This window comes from Diospyros lotus, chromosome 13 (genome assembly GCF_014633365.1).
Source record: "Diospyros lotus cultivar Yz01 chromosome 13, ASM1463336v1, whole genome shotgun sequence".
NCBI classification, from domain to species: Eukaryota; Viridiplantae; Streptophyta; class Magnoliopsida; order Ericales; family Ebenaceae; genus Diospyros; species Diospyros lotus.
In genome coordinates, this window is record NC_068350.1 from 1,170,119 (window position 1) to 1,186,894 (window position 16,776).

Genomic DNA, 16,776 nt, shown 5'->3' on the forward strand with positions numbered 1-16,776 from the left:
TATATATATACGCACATATATATAATGTGTACAAAAAATGACATTTTTTTATTTCTTAAAATGTTGTGGGTCCTAATGCTTTATATATTAGAAAGAATTTATTATTTTTAAATAAAAAATCAAATAAGGGTAAAAAAAAAATTTAAAAAAACATGAATTTTCATGAATGTTGTATTTAAACTAAACATAAGAATGTAAATTTCTTAAAAAAGAATACCTAACATTTTCTGAAAATATTTAAATCTAATCAAATATAGAATTGTATAAATCTTAAAAATCAAAGATTTTCAAAAATATTCTTAGAAATCATAAATCATAAGAATCTAAAAACTTCTCCTGTGCCAAACGTTACCTAAGAGTAATGGTTGAAGACAAAAAAATACTTCATTTAATCCATTTACCCATTATGATATGTTAATTTTATATTTTTGCTCTTATTTTTTTATATTTTTATGTGATTAATTATATAAATTTTTTATTATTTCGATTATATCATTGAACTTAATTTTTTAGTTAATTTAATTTTTATATTTTGATATTTTTTTGTATAATAATTTAAATTTTTTATTATTTCAATTACACTTACGGATCAATATTTTTGAGTTAATTTAATCTCTATACTTTGACGTGAACTGAGTGTGATATATATTTTGTTATCTCACATTATTTTTTTTTATACATAAAAATATAGAGATTAAATTGATTTGAAAATACAGATTCAAGAGTATAATCGAAACAATAAAAATGTTGAGTTTTCGCACAAAAAAATTAGTTAAAATATAAGGGTTCAATTGATTCTAAAATAAAAGTTTATAGGTATAATTAAAATAATAAAAAAATTAAATATCACATGAAAAAAAAATGTGAATTGAGATACAAATATAAGTTTGGCCACTTTGTTATTACTTTCAAGAATCTAACCAACCTTTACCACTCTCATTAATTAACAACTCGATCATAAATTGTCGGTTTATGACACGATCATGAAGAGCTAGAAATCATTATTTTATAAACAAATTTATATAATAAGAAGTATTTATTTTTTATAAACTATAAACACTTTTTACATATATAAAAAAAATTCATAATTTTTAAAAGTAGATAATCTACAAAGAATTTTGTAAAAAAATATTTATAATTCTATAAATATTAAAATTAAACATTAAAGAATTTATTTATATATTTTTATTTTATAAAATTTAATTGATTAATGTTGTATGAGTAATAATATTTTTGGGATTATCGTTTTTTGTGCCGTCTCTCGTCACTCGTGTGTTTAATTTTTGTAGAAAAGATAAATTTTAGGTGAAGACTTTATTTTATTGTACAGAATAAAGAATCAAATTGATAACTTATTCATATAAATTTTAATGATCCAATCAATTAATTTATACGTAGCGAGTAATAATGTTCTTATATTGACCAAAGGGGAGAGTTCTTATATTGACCAAAGTGGAGAGAGATGAGACGACAGATAGAGAGGCGTCCGGCGTCCGGATAAAAGGGATTGATCTCCCAATCCAATCCAATACCAAATCTTCAACCAGGAAGCGGACGTTGCTCATGGCGGTTTCCGAGGGAGGCATGGATGGAAATCGCTCGCACCCAATTCCATTACGATTGATTCGTTGAAGTATCTTGTCTGATCGTTCCTCTTCATTCTATTTCCATGCAATTCGAGAAAGAAGGGTTGGTCAGATTTTTCCGCTGCCTGTTGCTGCTCGAAAGACATGGCAATGTGGGTCTCAATCCTCAAGAACCTGAGAACGTGCACAGTGATAATGGGGATTTCGAATGTGGTGGTGATCATTGTCGGTGCGATCTTGGTAAAACTGGTATATCCAGCTTGTGCGTCCAAAGACATTCTTCCCTTTATTGTTATAGTGTTGGGTTCTTGTATCAGAATTGGGATTGTGATCCGTACCGGCATTGCGCAGCAAGCAATCGCCACGATAATCGTCAATTCCGTGCCCCAGGGCGCCCCTGTCCTTGAAGCGTGTATTCGCAAGGAGAGACGGGTAATTGTAGTCCACTTTTCTGTGATTTTTAGCTGCGAATGTTAATGATTATGGCCACCATTCTGCATTCTCATTTTTGGAGGTTGTTTTGTCTAGTGAGCGTTGGAGCTTAACTACAGTTACTTTTGCCCTTTTTATTATTTTTTTTTGGTTTCCTCCTTAAAAATCCTTTTGTGGAGCTAATGGAGTTAGTTCCTAGCACCAGGTTTTATAATATTTGGTTTATGGTATTGGTAGTCAATGTTTGTTGAATATGATTCTCTTTTTAATAGTTGCAGTATTTGGGATTGTGTTTATGTTTGCTGCTGTCCTCCAATTGTAATATATGCATATTTGGGGAAATTAATATGCCATTTCATGTGTTCCCCTGTTGGAGAAGCTGAATAAAACAGGATTGGGATTTTTAGTGATGTTCTCGAAAAGGTGTTAATGTAGTTTTCCATTCCAAAGTGCAATTATCTTTCATTTAATGCAGTTTATTGCTGACTTACTAATTGAACTATTTGTCAAGGTGTTGACTATTTATGCGCAAAGGAGAAGATTGGTGGTAGCTTGGATTAAGAGACCCAAAGATCCTACTTTTGTATTTATAGTTGCACTATATTGGATTAGTCCATTCCTGCATAGGATCGGGTTTAGAGGTCTTTGATAGAACAACTGGCCAGCCATTTGGGGAGATAAGAATCATATCTGTTTTTTTGTTCACCAAAATTTTAAAACATAAAGAAGGATCCATGATCCTTGGCTCTTTCTTAGTGATTAGAAGTGAGAGTTTCTAGGTTTCTGAGGTAACTTTAGTGTATTCTAAGGCTCCAAGCAGTCAAAAACTAGATCTGGACATTCAAATTTATGGATACAAAATAAAAAAGATCAATAAACAAATTACCTGCTGATAAATAACCCTTCCTTATATGAGACAATATAAGTCTTATAAGGTATTATTCTTTTCTCTTCTTTTCAATCTAGAATCAAGGATGAATACGCGAGAAATCTCAAGGCCTTTAAAATATGATTTTACTTAAAGTTTTTGAAACCAACAATTTTTCTTCTTTTAGATAATGTGATTCATGACTGGTAGCATATGTGCTTCTTGTGAATGAATTTTCCTTGAGGCAAGTTTTATTAGATGACTGTAAGACCATCTTTCTTTCATGGCTTAGAATGTTGGGCGGTTAAGTGCTAGACATGCAAAATATGAGTGTAGATGAGATGAGAATGTAATAGTGGATGTGTGACCATACAAAAAAAGACAAATAAGATTTAAGATCATACGTAATAAGGTTGGATTACCACCTACTATAGATAAGATGTAAGAATCACAGTTAAAATGGTTTAGATATGTGAGAAAAAGACCAATAGTCGCACCTATGATGCAAGTGGATGGAATGAAGACAATTCATAGCAAAATAGGAAGAGGAAGGCCAGTGAAAACTTGGTGGTTTAGACATGACATAGGATATAATGGTCTTACAGAAAATATGAGCAGCGATAGAGATGGCTAGACGTCTAGAATTCATGTAGTTGACCATAGGAAGATTAAGGCTTCGACTGTTGTTGTCGTTGCATTTTAATGATCATGATGTCTAGTTCACAAGTGATAACTAACCATCCCTTATTAAGGAACAAAAAGTATTGTCCTATGGTTTTCTATAATTGGGAGCTTCTAGCATCAAGTCCTTTATACAATCATTTGCTTATCTAGGTCACAAGCGAGATGGGGTTACATTAAAAAGAGGAGCTTGGATTGTTTGATGTGCCTTCTTTAGTCTGTTTTCTAACGGGCTTAAGCTTTTTTGAGTTGTGATGATGCAACATAGTATAATGGTCATTGTTGAGCCCATTTCCTACAACTTAGATTTTGGGTACTAGCAGTGAGCTAACATGGTACCAAGGGAGGCAATAGATATTGTCTTTAAACTTCAAGACCAACCCATGAATTATTTCAATTCATCCTTTTCTTCAATTGTTTCATAATTGGGTGTTGAACCCATTTTGCATGATGGAAGTTGCAGCTGTATAAGAAACTTTGCACTTATGAAAAGTTTAAATTTATTTTTTAAACTTTGCCCTTATTTTTTCATAATTATTTATTTTAAACTTTTTTCTAATTCATTTTTTTTTTTTTTGGGAGGAGTGAGTCTAGTGACACATGAAGAACATGCTAGGGATATAGAGAAATGAAAAAAGCTACCATGATATCTAATAGCTTTAGTTTCTATATGAGGTGGCAGTTCACAATTTTAAAATATTCTTACAAAAAAAAAGGAGGTGAAATTGAATGTTTTTAAGTTTCTGGCAGTGATCCTTTCAAAGAAAATCAAGGTGTTTGTGATAGTCTAGTTAACTTATGGTAGTTCGTCACATCCAAAAACATGCTCATTGAATACTTTTAATGGGTGAATTTCCTCCCAGATTATGCTTCATGGGCAGGGGCCGAGACACTTCTTCTTCAGCATGTGAGTAGCTCATGCATTAGTGGTCCAGGCTTCCAATCAGGATTATAAACTCTGGATACTTGGTCTAGTGGCCTTTGCACCATATCTTGGCTAGTGTACCAACACATCATGACTTCCAATCTTTTTCATCTTGCTATCATCCTCTGCAAGTAGCTGACAGGCTCCACTGGTCTTGCCATTCTTAGGGATGCTGTATCCAAGATCGGACACATTAAATGTTGATCAAAAGTCTTGTATGGGTGGCATGGCCAAAGTTTGAAAATCTACCAAGGTTGTACGTGTGGTATGATCAAAGTTTACAAGCAAAATCTAATTCTGGATTGTGTGAATTTGAAAACCATGTTTTATGTTTCACTTTGTGTATAATGACATTTTCCTCAAAATTCACTCCTTTTAGATCATAGTGGCACTATTCCAGTATTATGCAGTGCATTTTTATGTTATTTTTCTTCATGAAACAGAGCAGGTACAAGAGATGGCTTTGGTGGACCCGATGCTTAGTGGTAACTACAGTGCTGCAGTTTGTGTCAACAGCTTACGTCATGCTCATTGTGCTTGAAAATGTGTATCAACGCGGAGCTTTGAGCAACTGTGTTTTAGGTATTTAGATTCCCTTAAAATGTGCATTATATTTAGTTGGTTTATATGATCAGTACGATTCATAGACATCTGATTCTATATCTATTTTGCAATTTTTTTTTTTTTTGGTGTGTTACATATGCTCGGTGGACTCTAAATGTTTTCCTGCACAGTGTTACCTAGCAAGAGTCTGGTTGACATTTTATTGACTAATCAAAGAACATTTACTAGTGACCTCAATCTGTTATTTTATGTTGTTCTCAAGAGTCTGGTTGCAATTGTATTTCATGGCATAGAAATTCCATTCTGCATTAACTTCCACTGCACATTCTGTTTATTCTTTTCTTTGCCTGAAAATTGGTCATGATTTACCTTATTCAGACCCAGAAAAAGAAGACATTGTTTATCCGAGCTCAAATTGATTGTCTAAGAAACTATCTTTATGGGAACCCAACCGTTATTGGAACAGTATGAATGTTTTTGATAAACACAATGTTTGGCAGTTCAAAAAATTCTCTCTCCTCAGAAGTTGTATGCTGTAAATTAGAATTGAGATACTCTTATTTAACGCAATCAGCAGCTATCCTGAGAATTTAGATGTCAGTTTTGGATAATGAATAAACCTAGGCCTCTTTATGGAGGGACCAGTGGCAAGACATTTGAAGAGGTAGAGCATGCAATAGTTCTCTCTCTCTCTCTCTCTGTTTAATTGAGGGAAGTGCTCTCATTTTTTTTTTTACTAAGGAGAGAGAACCCTGCACTCCTCTTGTCTTGGTCTTGTAAATCTTTGATTTTTATGTGCCTGTGGTTATATAGATTTCTTTTCTATTGGGGTTTCATCCCTGCCTTTTGTATAAAGTTTGATTTAAGGGCATTTTTTCTCAAACATGGTTGCTTCCAATATTTTCTTTGAAAAGCTTGAGGGCTTTCACACTGGTTGTTGGCTACCTAATGCAACCCTTCTTTATCTGAGCTTGGGCCTAGCTGTGAAAGAATGTAATTCTTTCAATGCTAGAGGTTTTAAGGGGATTACTCTACCCACACAATCACTTATTAAAAGAAAAAAATATATATATGAGTGTAACTCTTTTCTCATTGCATTGTCAGGATCACCATCCTTTTTCAATGTTCGCTTATTTATTTTGCTAATGGACAAGCATTATTTGATGTGTTTGTGGGTGCTGATTTTGTTGTTTCTATGTCTGAAACTCATAGTTCTTGTCATTGACTTTTTATTGCAGGGCATGTTTCAAATGGTTCCAAGTGGCAGCAGTATATACTCATTTTTTTTGTTGTCTTGGTGCTTTCTGTAGCCATATTGCAATGTCTTATGGGATCTGATGTTCTAAGATGGAGGTCTTTCTATGCAACTGAGGACATTGCATGGAAAACTCATTACAAGGAGGTATTTGATCATGGCATTCGGGAGGCTCTATGCTGTCTGGGACGTGTGACGTACATGTACGCTTCTTTGTGTCTAGTTTATCCACAGGAGTTTTATTTATGCTTCATGTCTTATTTTCCCCCATTTAATTCACTGTAATCATTCAGGAATATGTCCGATGATGATGAAATTTACTCAGTGGCACAATTATTGGGAGACCTTGTAGCTTATCGTGCAGCTGGCACTGGGCATTTAGAACTTTTGGCAGGTTTTTCTCAGTTATATACTTGCATTGGTTCATTTAGATTGGCATGAAATGCAGTAGTTACAATTTAGATTTTACTTTCTCACTTCCTAGTTTTCCACATAATATAGATTCTAGAGCAAGGCCACTCTGGCTGTATGATCTCTTTGATACCATATCTTGCAATGTGCACTTCAAAAATTTAACATTTAATTATGTGCTCTTCTATTCCCCATATGTACTATGTCCACCAATATGACAATTACAAGGCTGCATGATAATGTATTTGACCTAGATTACATTTGGGTACTCTATTTTTTATGACATTTGAAGAAGAGAACCATGTTCAACAGTAAGGAATAATTTCTAGCCTCTCACATGTATGGGAGACATAAATCCCCTCTCCAATTTCCATTTACTTCCGAGCATATTTCGAAACAAAAATATTATTTTATGCTAGATTATTATACAAAATATCATCACAATCCTTAATCCCACTAGATGTTGCTTAAAAGGGTTCCATTTGTCCAATTATCTCTATGCATTGGCCATATCTTAAGGCCATGATATTTCATGTCATGTCTAAGGGTTTTCCATCAACTTTGTTTTGTCTTCCTACCTCTTTTGTTACAAATTTCTTCCATTTCACCTGCTTGCGTCATAGGTATGTATTAGTGTTATTCTTACATGTCTAAAGCATCTTAATCGCTTCTCATGCATCTTATCTTCAATAGGATTCACTCCAACCTTGTTATAGATAATCTTGTTTCTAATTTTGTTGTTTCTTATATAGATGCATATCCACATAACATACTCATCTCAGTTACACTCGCATTTGCACATATCGCTACTTAACTGCTAAAGATTCTGGGCAACAAAGATAGTGTTGTGTGATCTGTTAAAGCTTCTCCTTTAGCTTTAAAGGGTACTTTATGATTACATAAAATACTAGAAGCACTTTTCTACTTTAACTATCAAGCGTTGATTATGAGTAACATCCTCAATAGTCTTCCTTTTTGAACAATTGATTTGAGATATTTAGATTCATCTTTTTTAGGAATAGATTGTTTTGCAAATCTCACAACAACATTATCTGCACTTCTACTTTTCATTAACTTCACATTCCATAGATTAAGTTTTCAGTCTGCTCTACTTAAGGCCATTAGATTCTAAGGTGTCCAATAATTTTGAGCTTGACATTTACATTTTCTTGTCTTATCCACCAAGACAATATTGTTTTTAAATAACGTACACCAATTCCCTCTTCTTTTATGTGTTTTATAAGTTTATCCATCACAAGAGCAAAGAGGTAAGGGCTTAGTTAAGATCCTTGATATAATCCAATTGTAATTGGGAATGTCTCATCATCATCTTCACAAGTCCCGACATACATTTTTGCTTAATGATACATGTTTCTGATAACATGTATCTAAGCAATCTGAATTCCTTTCTTCTCTAAAACCTTCACAAGACTTCAATGGAAACTTCGTCATATGCTTTTGCAAAGCCTATACGCCATATCCAGAACTTTCTGATTATCTCCAGACCTTTTCATTAGATGTCTTAGTAAGTAGATAATTTCCATAGTTGACCTACTAGGTATAACTTCGAATTGGTTTTCAAAGATCTTGGCTTCTCATCTTAACCTTTAGTCTATCACCCTTTTTCTGAAGTTTCATAGAAAGTAGTTAACTAGAGTGCTGTTTCTCTGTTTGTTAGGCATCTTCTTCAATTTAAGAACCACATTAAGTAAATTGTTTAACCACAAAATTCTCTGATACATAGAAGCATTTTCATGCTTCTATTGATATATTAGTGGCCCAATTGCTCATGTGGGGTATGGCTTCTCTATATGCTCATGTATGTACAGGAATAATAAATAAAACAGTGACAAAAAAAGATATCTACTTATTATTTCTTGCTTTCCCTAGCATTAATTTGTTCAGAAAAGCGGTTGCATTAAATTAAGTTATACACCCAAATATGTCCTAGTTTCATTTTTTACATATTAGTTTATAAGGCACAAATGGCATCTATATTTCAGGACTAGCTTTATTTCAGAGGCGTAGACAATCTCCTAAAATATATGAAGGATGTTTAGAGGCTCCCGAGGAGCGGATTCAAGAGGCTACTGCTTTTCATCCATTTGCTGAAGCTGCCTATACGGTTTTTATCATGAAGCATCTTTAAATAATCTTTGTTAGTGCTGATTGATGGCAACTACAAATTGAAATGGCATATGTTTCAGGGTCTATTACTTGATATTGGAAGAAATCCTATACTGTTTGCTTGTGCATGGCTCTATAGGCAAGGAATTTTGACCCCCTGGACTCGTAACAGGTTGCTTTGCTAACCTATCAAGCTTCTTGCACGGTCATTTATATAAAACTGGAATGCTAAATTTGTTGTCAAAGTCCATTCAGTAAGATTTATATATAATTCGTTTTTTTTTTGGTTCTTGCTCTCTGTCTCTCTCAATTCTTTTCTTTATTCTATTCTTTCTATGTAATTGACAAGAAAAACCCTGTCTTCAGGTGTGTGCCAGTGTAAACAGATTTGAAAACCTGGTCTTCGAAAGTTCCCCTCTTCCTTTTCTGCCAGATGTGGTATTTATGATTCCTATTTTTATAGGCGCCCTGTACTTGAAGGTGACAACTGGTGGAGAGGTCATGCAGCTGCATTTTTGAAATATGCCAACTTATCTCCAGAGGCACTTCGGAGAGGGCGAGTAAATCAGGTTAGTTTGGAGTTAATGGCATTGTATGATCTACTCATCTCACATGTTACAAATTTATCTGGAAACTTTTGCTTGTATCAGGCATGCATGAAGGCCTGAATTTCATTCATAATGGAATTTAGGACACCTTACCTAATCATTTGTCGATTCAATTATTATTGCATGGATAGCTTTAGAATATGTAAAAGTGATGCACAAATTATAATTAATTCTCTAAAATGCATGCATGCGTGTCTGGTTTAAGATCCATATAACCTGTGACTGTGCCATGCTCCAATGACTCTAGAATGGCATCTCATCTAAATTACTTAATTGGTGCCAATTTATACTAATACTTCCTGAATATAACAAAAATTGATGCGTGTAAATTCGTCAAACATGCTTATTATTCAGTCTGAAATATTGAATTTGAAGGTGTTCAGTGCTATGAGCACAAGGTATTTCACATGGATGTCCATAATTCCTCATGGAAAATCACTTGGCGCCCTTTCATTTCTCGTCAGATGGGCACTGTTAATTTATAAAACAATATTTTAGGCATAAAAAGTTGTAACCACAGCTTTAGATTGTATTTGAAAGACTAAAATGCCTTTTCTACCCTTAAATTAAATTATCATCTTTTTTCTTAATTCCCTCTTCCAGTTTCTTTCCAACCAACAGCTGTGTTCATTACTTCTGAATTACAGTGTTATGACCATTGTGGTGTATGATTCCATGGCCCATGGCTGCAGGTTGGAGCTGGTAATCACACTATTTTTTCCTTTTCCTTTTCTTTTTCCTGTTAGGTGTGACCTGCAATGCTATGGAGAACATTCTGCCATGGCTACTACCAACACCATCCTTGTGTGCCCTCTACAAGAAGAGTTGAAGAAACTGAAGTGGTTTAAACCAAAGTTGGAACTTCCAACACCGTCATCCACCTTGCAGCTCAAAGCATCCTCCAACACAATAATCTCTCTCTCTCTCATCCACTTTTTGTTTTGGCCAAAATGCCAATTTACCCCTGGACTATATGCCAATTTCCAGTTTAGTACCTATCCATTTTTATTGTGGTGTCACAATTGGGTACTTGAACTTTCAAAACCATCCCAATTTAGAACCTGCCATCATACAACCATTAGTCATTAACTGCCGTTATGGGTATGAAATTGATCCTTTTTTTAAAAGTTTTAAGTATTAAATTGACCTAATTTTTTTACTTATATGAAAATCTGGATTATCTAGCTTTAAATTTTTACCATATTATTTTATTTTGCTTATTTTTTTCACAATTAAGTAGCTGGAACTAGCAAAATTTAAATTATAGAGGTATAATTTATTTAATAATATATAATATATATTTAATATTATATTAAATATATAATATTAATATAGTTAAAAATATAATATTAAATATCTTTAATCTATTATCTATACTTGGACCATTTATGATATATGTACTCAGATTTGAATTCGGATTAAGGTAATCAAATTCATGTTTAATATTGGACCCAATTAAACAGACTAAAATCTGGTTCATTGACAAGACTAGGTAGGCAAATCACCTCTCAAATTACACAACTCTAGATTTAGATGTAGGTTTAGTCTTATAATCTGTAATTTGAACATGGCATGTTCCTATTACTTAATTGTGAAAAAGAGAAGCAAAATGAAAATAACTTGGTAAAAATTTAGTGCTAAATAATTCAAATTTTCGTATGAGTAAAAATTGGGTCTGTTTAATTCCTAACCTTTCAATTTCATACCCACCTTGAGTCAACCGTTTTTGACTAAAGGTGGTTAACAGTTAACTGATGATGGGTGCTAAGTTGGGGCAAAAAAAGGATATGTGATAAACTGATCCAAGAAAAAGGATAGGTATTAAACTTGACATTGGTGTATAGTACAAGGGGAAAATTGACCTTTAGCCTTTTGTTTTTGATAGGTGCAATAAGTGCTTATATGGAGAGCATTTTGGGTTTCAATGTTCCAACACCACAGTCCTTTCTGAGGTTCAAACTCCCCCATCCCCCATTCTCTGTCGACCAAGCTTTCTCCTCACCTCCACCATACCCCCAACCTCATCTCACCTACCAGTGCCCACTACACACATGAACATGCAAAATCTATGCACCTTGTGTGTGTGTGTGTTGACAACATAGATTACTCTTTGTTTTACATTTTGAAACCATTCTCATGCTCATTTTTACTGGTTTCTCATATGCTACGTATCCCAATGATTTATCAAAATCAATACTCATTCATAGAACATCAAATGCATTTCATCAGAAAACCAGTACATATTCATTCCCTAATTGTAAACTAAGTTCAGCATAATATTTTTACAACCCTTCTCCTTTTCAACCACAAAATGACTAGCAAGCTACACAACCCAAAACAGTACATCGTATCAATTGAATTACAGCAAAAATGTAAGCATGCTACTCGTGGCTGTACATCCACATTGGGTGAGCCTACACCCATCCCTTGGTTGCCTCATCACCTTCCGGGCCATCTGAAATTTTAGCACACACATGACCTGAAGCTCAGCGAGATCATATACACACACATCCAAAAATCATTCTTTATGCAGGACTCGGTACCTTTTTCCCATGGCCACTAGGCTAACCACATTCCACTCTCCATGATTTTTTAACCCCTAGGGATAGCCTCCACAGGGTTTTAGGACCAAGTCATCTCTAGAGAGGATCACAAAACCAAGCCTAAGTCCTCATTCACATAGCCCATAAATTCATGTTTGCATCACAATGAGTACAAATATGCACAATAGCCATGCAAACATGATGCTCAATGCCATGTACATGGGATGAAGGATGATCTTACCAAATAATGCAAAGAAGAAGGTGAAACCTCAAGCTCAAGCCTCTCAAGTTTGGGCACATCAGCTCTTCGCTGAGCTTTTCTGCAACATTAGTAGCCACAAGTGTGCATGCACCCATGCACTCTTTTCACTTTACACCAAAGTTCCCTCTCCCCCTAGTGTTTAACACCACTCAAGCACAACACACAAACACAACAACTCACAACACCACACACTAAAACACTGAACATACAACCAGCTCTCACATACCAAAGGAAAGGCACAAAGTCTATCCGTTATAACTCTTGTATGGGCATCAAGGAGAGGCTTGTAAATACACTAATTTGCCCTTGAAACCTTTCGACTTTCCATCCCCTCAGTGGTAATTTTTACATGGATATTTTCTTCTCAGCTTTGTCTTGGAAACTCTTTTCCATGATATGCACCTCCTGTTGAAGCTTATCATCCAACTCTCAGTGTTTCCTCCTCAACTTTCTAACTGGTTTCTGTAGCCCATATTCCCTCGTTATGCACACTACAAACATGCACGCACTAAGCTCACTCCATCAGCCAACAAAATTTTGACATCTAGGCCTTCAACCAGCTGGGTTTCTTAGGTGTTCCATTCTTTTCTGAAGCTGGATCCATGCATACTTGTTGCATGCTAATAGGCTACATGGCCCACACCAGGCCCTTTGATTTTGTAATGACTTAATAAGTTGGTCTGTGACATCCCGGAGTGGGTGTGTGATTCATGAAGGAACCAACTAGATTGATGTCAGTGGATCCAGTGGGGTGCTAACCTGCTGACAAAGAAGATGCTCTGGCATCTTCTTGGTGAGAATGCTGGTGTCAAGGGAGTAAGGCAACAACATGCTATAGGGCATGGCTGATTTTCCATCTTTTAATGTAAAGTAAGGATGCATCCATCTATAACCTTGCATCAACAACAATACTTGTAATGAGAGGATAAACCCTACAAAGCCCTAACTGGTTAAACACATGGTTAATAGGAAGATAAACTACATATGAATCACAAACCACCCACTAAAGGGAAAAACTTGAGATCATGCATAAACCATGTAAACATGTGTGTATCATTGTGTGTGGGAAGACAATCCCATCACATGCATCAAAATTAAAACTATACCAGGGTCCAAAAATATGTTATTGTCCTACAAAGTATAGACGTCTACTAAAATATTGACTGGAGGGTAGGACTAAGCTATACACCCTACCATGTCAGGGCTGCCAGTGGAAGGATTGGCAAAATCTCCAAAAGGATCTAAAAGATGATACATGCTACGTGGTATTAGTCTCAAGGACACAATTAATAGATATGTTTACTATGACACTAGCGAGAGAGAGATGAATTGCAATGGAGTTTAGTTATATAAATTCGTGATTTGCAAGGGAGCACAACTTAAAAAAAATATGGCTGATGCTACAAAGCTGAGGAGAAGGCTAAGAAGCCCATGAGATGCCTCATGTGCACCCTTTGCCTGTAAAAGAGCTTGAGCTGGGAGAATGATTAGTTTCTTCCAACATTTATGCTTGTTCATGAAAGTGTTTTGAGTATGGGTGTTGTTTTGCTGTCTTGAGTGTGCTTTCCAGTGAGCTGAGTTGGTGTGTGAGAGCTTGATTGCATTGTGCTGGTGTATTATGCTTAATGTACTCAAGCTTGCTAACAGAGCTCGTTGCTGCATTTCTGTTCTTAAGTGGCTTGGCTTGTGTTGGTGGATGCTCTAGCTATCATTGCATCTGTGGTAAGGTCACCTATCATTCGTACATGTGCACATCATGAGTGTATTGGCTAGTTTGCATGAGTTGTGATTTGCATGTGGTATGAGGTGTATGTGATGTTTATGTTGAAATATGTCATATGTCATAGTGTCATTTATCCATTTCAGTGTATAAAACATGAATAACACAGGGAATCATTAATTACATCAATCAGTAATCTATCATCAATGTTATAGTCATCTCAGTAGGTGTTTCTTTATAGCTCATGCATTCACAATGGATACAGGGACCATAGGATCATGCCTGGGTCCTATCCCACAAGAACCTGGTGGAGTCACTGAGATGCACCTGACCTATTCCCCTACAGTTGGGCACAATGGTCCCATGTCATATCACATAACCACATGCTAACACCATAAAATAAATATTTTGGTGTTTCTCAATGTAACAATTTTTCAATCCATGTTTTTAATTTATTTGAGTAATTCTTGATGTCATATATATCAAATAACAATTGAGAAAATATAATATTATGTTAAAACATTTCACAATCATGCATGGGAATGACTTTTCAAAACATACATATCACTGGATAACCATTTGCCTGATCCTTGTGCTATGTTATCCCACAGGAGAGTTCCACAATAATCATTAACCTGAATCATTATAATAACTTTACATCGATATACTCTATTTATTAGAAAAATCTAACCTAAGGCATTCTACTGATCTTTCTGTCATTTTTGGAACTTAGGGGGGTCTTTTCTATCATTTTTGAAGCTTTATTGGCTTTTCTATAATTTCTAGAAACTTGAAGATTTTCTGTAATTTTTAGACATGTAAAGGGTTTTTTTTTGTAATTTGCAACTAACCAAAAATTTAAGGGCCATTTTTTGATAATTTTTGAAAAATTAGGGGTTCAAGAGAAAATAGTAGAAAAATTAGGGGTCAAATAAGAAATAAATATTCCTCAAATGGGTTGGGTTAATTGGGTTATTTGGCAGTGAAGGTGGGTTAGCCTAGTTGCGTTATGGAATTGGGTCATTTTCCTTTAGGGTAAAATACCCTAACTATCCCTATGGAAAGGCTAATTCAATGGACCACCCATCAATTTTAAAAATTACACTCAATATCCCATGCAGTTTAAAAAGTTGTAACGTTTTGCCTCCCATCATTATAAACTGCCAGTAAATTTTGGAGAATACAAAAATTCTCTCACCATCTCTCTCCCCCTATCTCTTTGTCCCCCATTCTCTCTCTCCCATTATTCCACAAGTTCCTTTTCTTTGACGATTGATGCGGTCACCGATCAAGACCCGACCCAAAGCCGACCCGACCACGCCGGAACAATATTTTAATACTTCTTAAGTTTTAGAATTCTACTTGATTTAGGATTCTACTTCATGTTTCTACTTGATTTAGGATTCTACTTCATGTTTGATTAGGATTTTATTTTGATTAGGATTCTAATTGACTTTTACTTAGGATTTTAGTTGGATTTTGTTTACAAATATTAGATGGATTTGGATTAGTCAAATACTATAAATATGCCTAGGATCTAGAGTTTGTAAATAAGTTTTTCTCAATCAAATTTCAGCAACATATTTGAGTTTTCTTAGCAAAACAGTTTTGTTTTTGCGTCTTCTTGAAAGTCAAGCTTCGGCCATTGAAGTTTGTTCTTTCAAGGGTTTATTTTGATGTGTTTTTTCACACACGCGCTACACGCTGCGTCAATGATGGTGACTTCCTCTATTTCCCCTTTCTCTTATCTCTTTTTTTCCCTCCCACTCTTGCAACCCATTGATTCTGGGCCCGATTTTGAACCCAGCCATTGTTGGGTTCAATTTGAACCCAACCAGCTGTTCTCTCTCTCTCTCTCTCTATATATATATATATCTATATATATATCTTAATTCTAACCCAACAATGGCTAGGTTCAAACTCAACCACCTTCCCCCCCCCCCCCCCCCCCCCCCCCGCGATGGACCCACAAATTCTTTTACCTCATCGTAGCCCCAGTTAGTTGCTGAACCCCAGTTATTGTTCAGGTACAATTTCAATGATTAAACCCCAACAATTGTGGGGGTTCAGTGATGGCTACTAGTGGTGGTTAACCAGCACCATTTTTTTTATTTTTTAATTGTTATAATTAGAAAGAGAAGAGAGTTTAAAAAAGGTAGGTAAAATGGTTTTTTAACAGTAGGTGTGCTCACTGTAATTTCTGAAAATGGTGGCTGGTCTCTGTAATTAGGACTTTTCTTAGGGTAGTTAGTATAATTTACAGTTTCCTCTATTACAATTGCCTTAGTGGAAACTCCATCTATGTTTGGCTTAGACCTTTTTCTAGTTAGACTATGGCTTAGCAAAACAAAAAGAAAGGAAATGGTGCTTGGTGATGGCCATAGAGCTCTTGTGAGTGCCGTGTTTGGTATGATAGAGGACTGGTGAAGCTTCCTAGGGTGTCAGCAAATTCAAAAAGTGGAATGAACAAGTGGATGGAAGGGGACAGAACTCACCTGAGTTATGTTGCCTGTGAACTCTGTTATGCCTCTTCTTCCTCCTCTTTTCTTCTTTTCTCTTCCCTTCATCGCCACAACCTACCAACACTCTCTTACTCGGATATTCCCCTCTCTCTCAAGCTCTTCTCAAATTCTTGCTGAGTCTATTTATAGTTTGTTCGCTGCTCGAATTCCCCATTTTTTTATCAATACTCAGGGCCCTTGAAGACTGATGAATTGATTGTTCTCCATATTGCCGGCCTTTCCATCTCCTTCAACATCTCCAATGTCTGACTAATGGGTGCGTTCAATGCTTC

At 35.2% G+C, this 16,776-nt stretch overlaps 1 protein-coding gene across 14 annotated transcripts in view; it reads left to right on the forward strand.

The window, feature by feature from the left end:
* Window positions 1-1,330: 1,330 nt before the first annotated feature.
* Window positions 1,331-16,776, forward strand: part of LOC127788510 (uncharacterized) — a 37,933-nt gene continuing 22,487 nt past the window's right edge. The window contains exons 1-9 of one of the 14 annotated variants that reach the window (XM_052316875.1): window positions 1,916-2,018; window positions 4,431-4,569; window positions 4,660-4,757; window positions 4,941-5,074; window positions 6,295-6,514; window positions 6,605-6,705; window positions 8,726-8,847; window positions 8,930-9,021; window positions 9,313-9,418. In XM_052316875.1, coding sequence (XP_052172835.1) covers window positions 4,690-4,757; window positions 4,941-5,074; window positions 6,295-6,514; window positions 6,605-6,705; window positions 8,726-8,847; window positions 8,930-9,021; window positions 9,313-9,418 — 843 coding nt within the window. In that variant the 5' untranslated portion in view covers window positions 1,916-2,018; window positions 4,431-4,569; window positions 4,660-4,689. Of the gene's footprint in view, window positions 2,019-4,430; window positions 4,758-4,935; window positions 5,075-6,294; window positions 6,515-6,604; window positions 6,706-8,725; window positions 8,848-8,929; window positions 9,022-9,312; window positions 9,419-16,776 lie in introns of all 14 variants that reach the window. The other 13 variants (XM_052316874.1, XM_052316879.1, XM_052316877.1 and 10 more) reach the window with 13 other exon arrangements.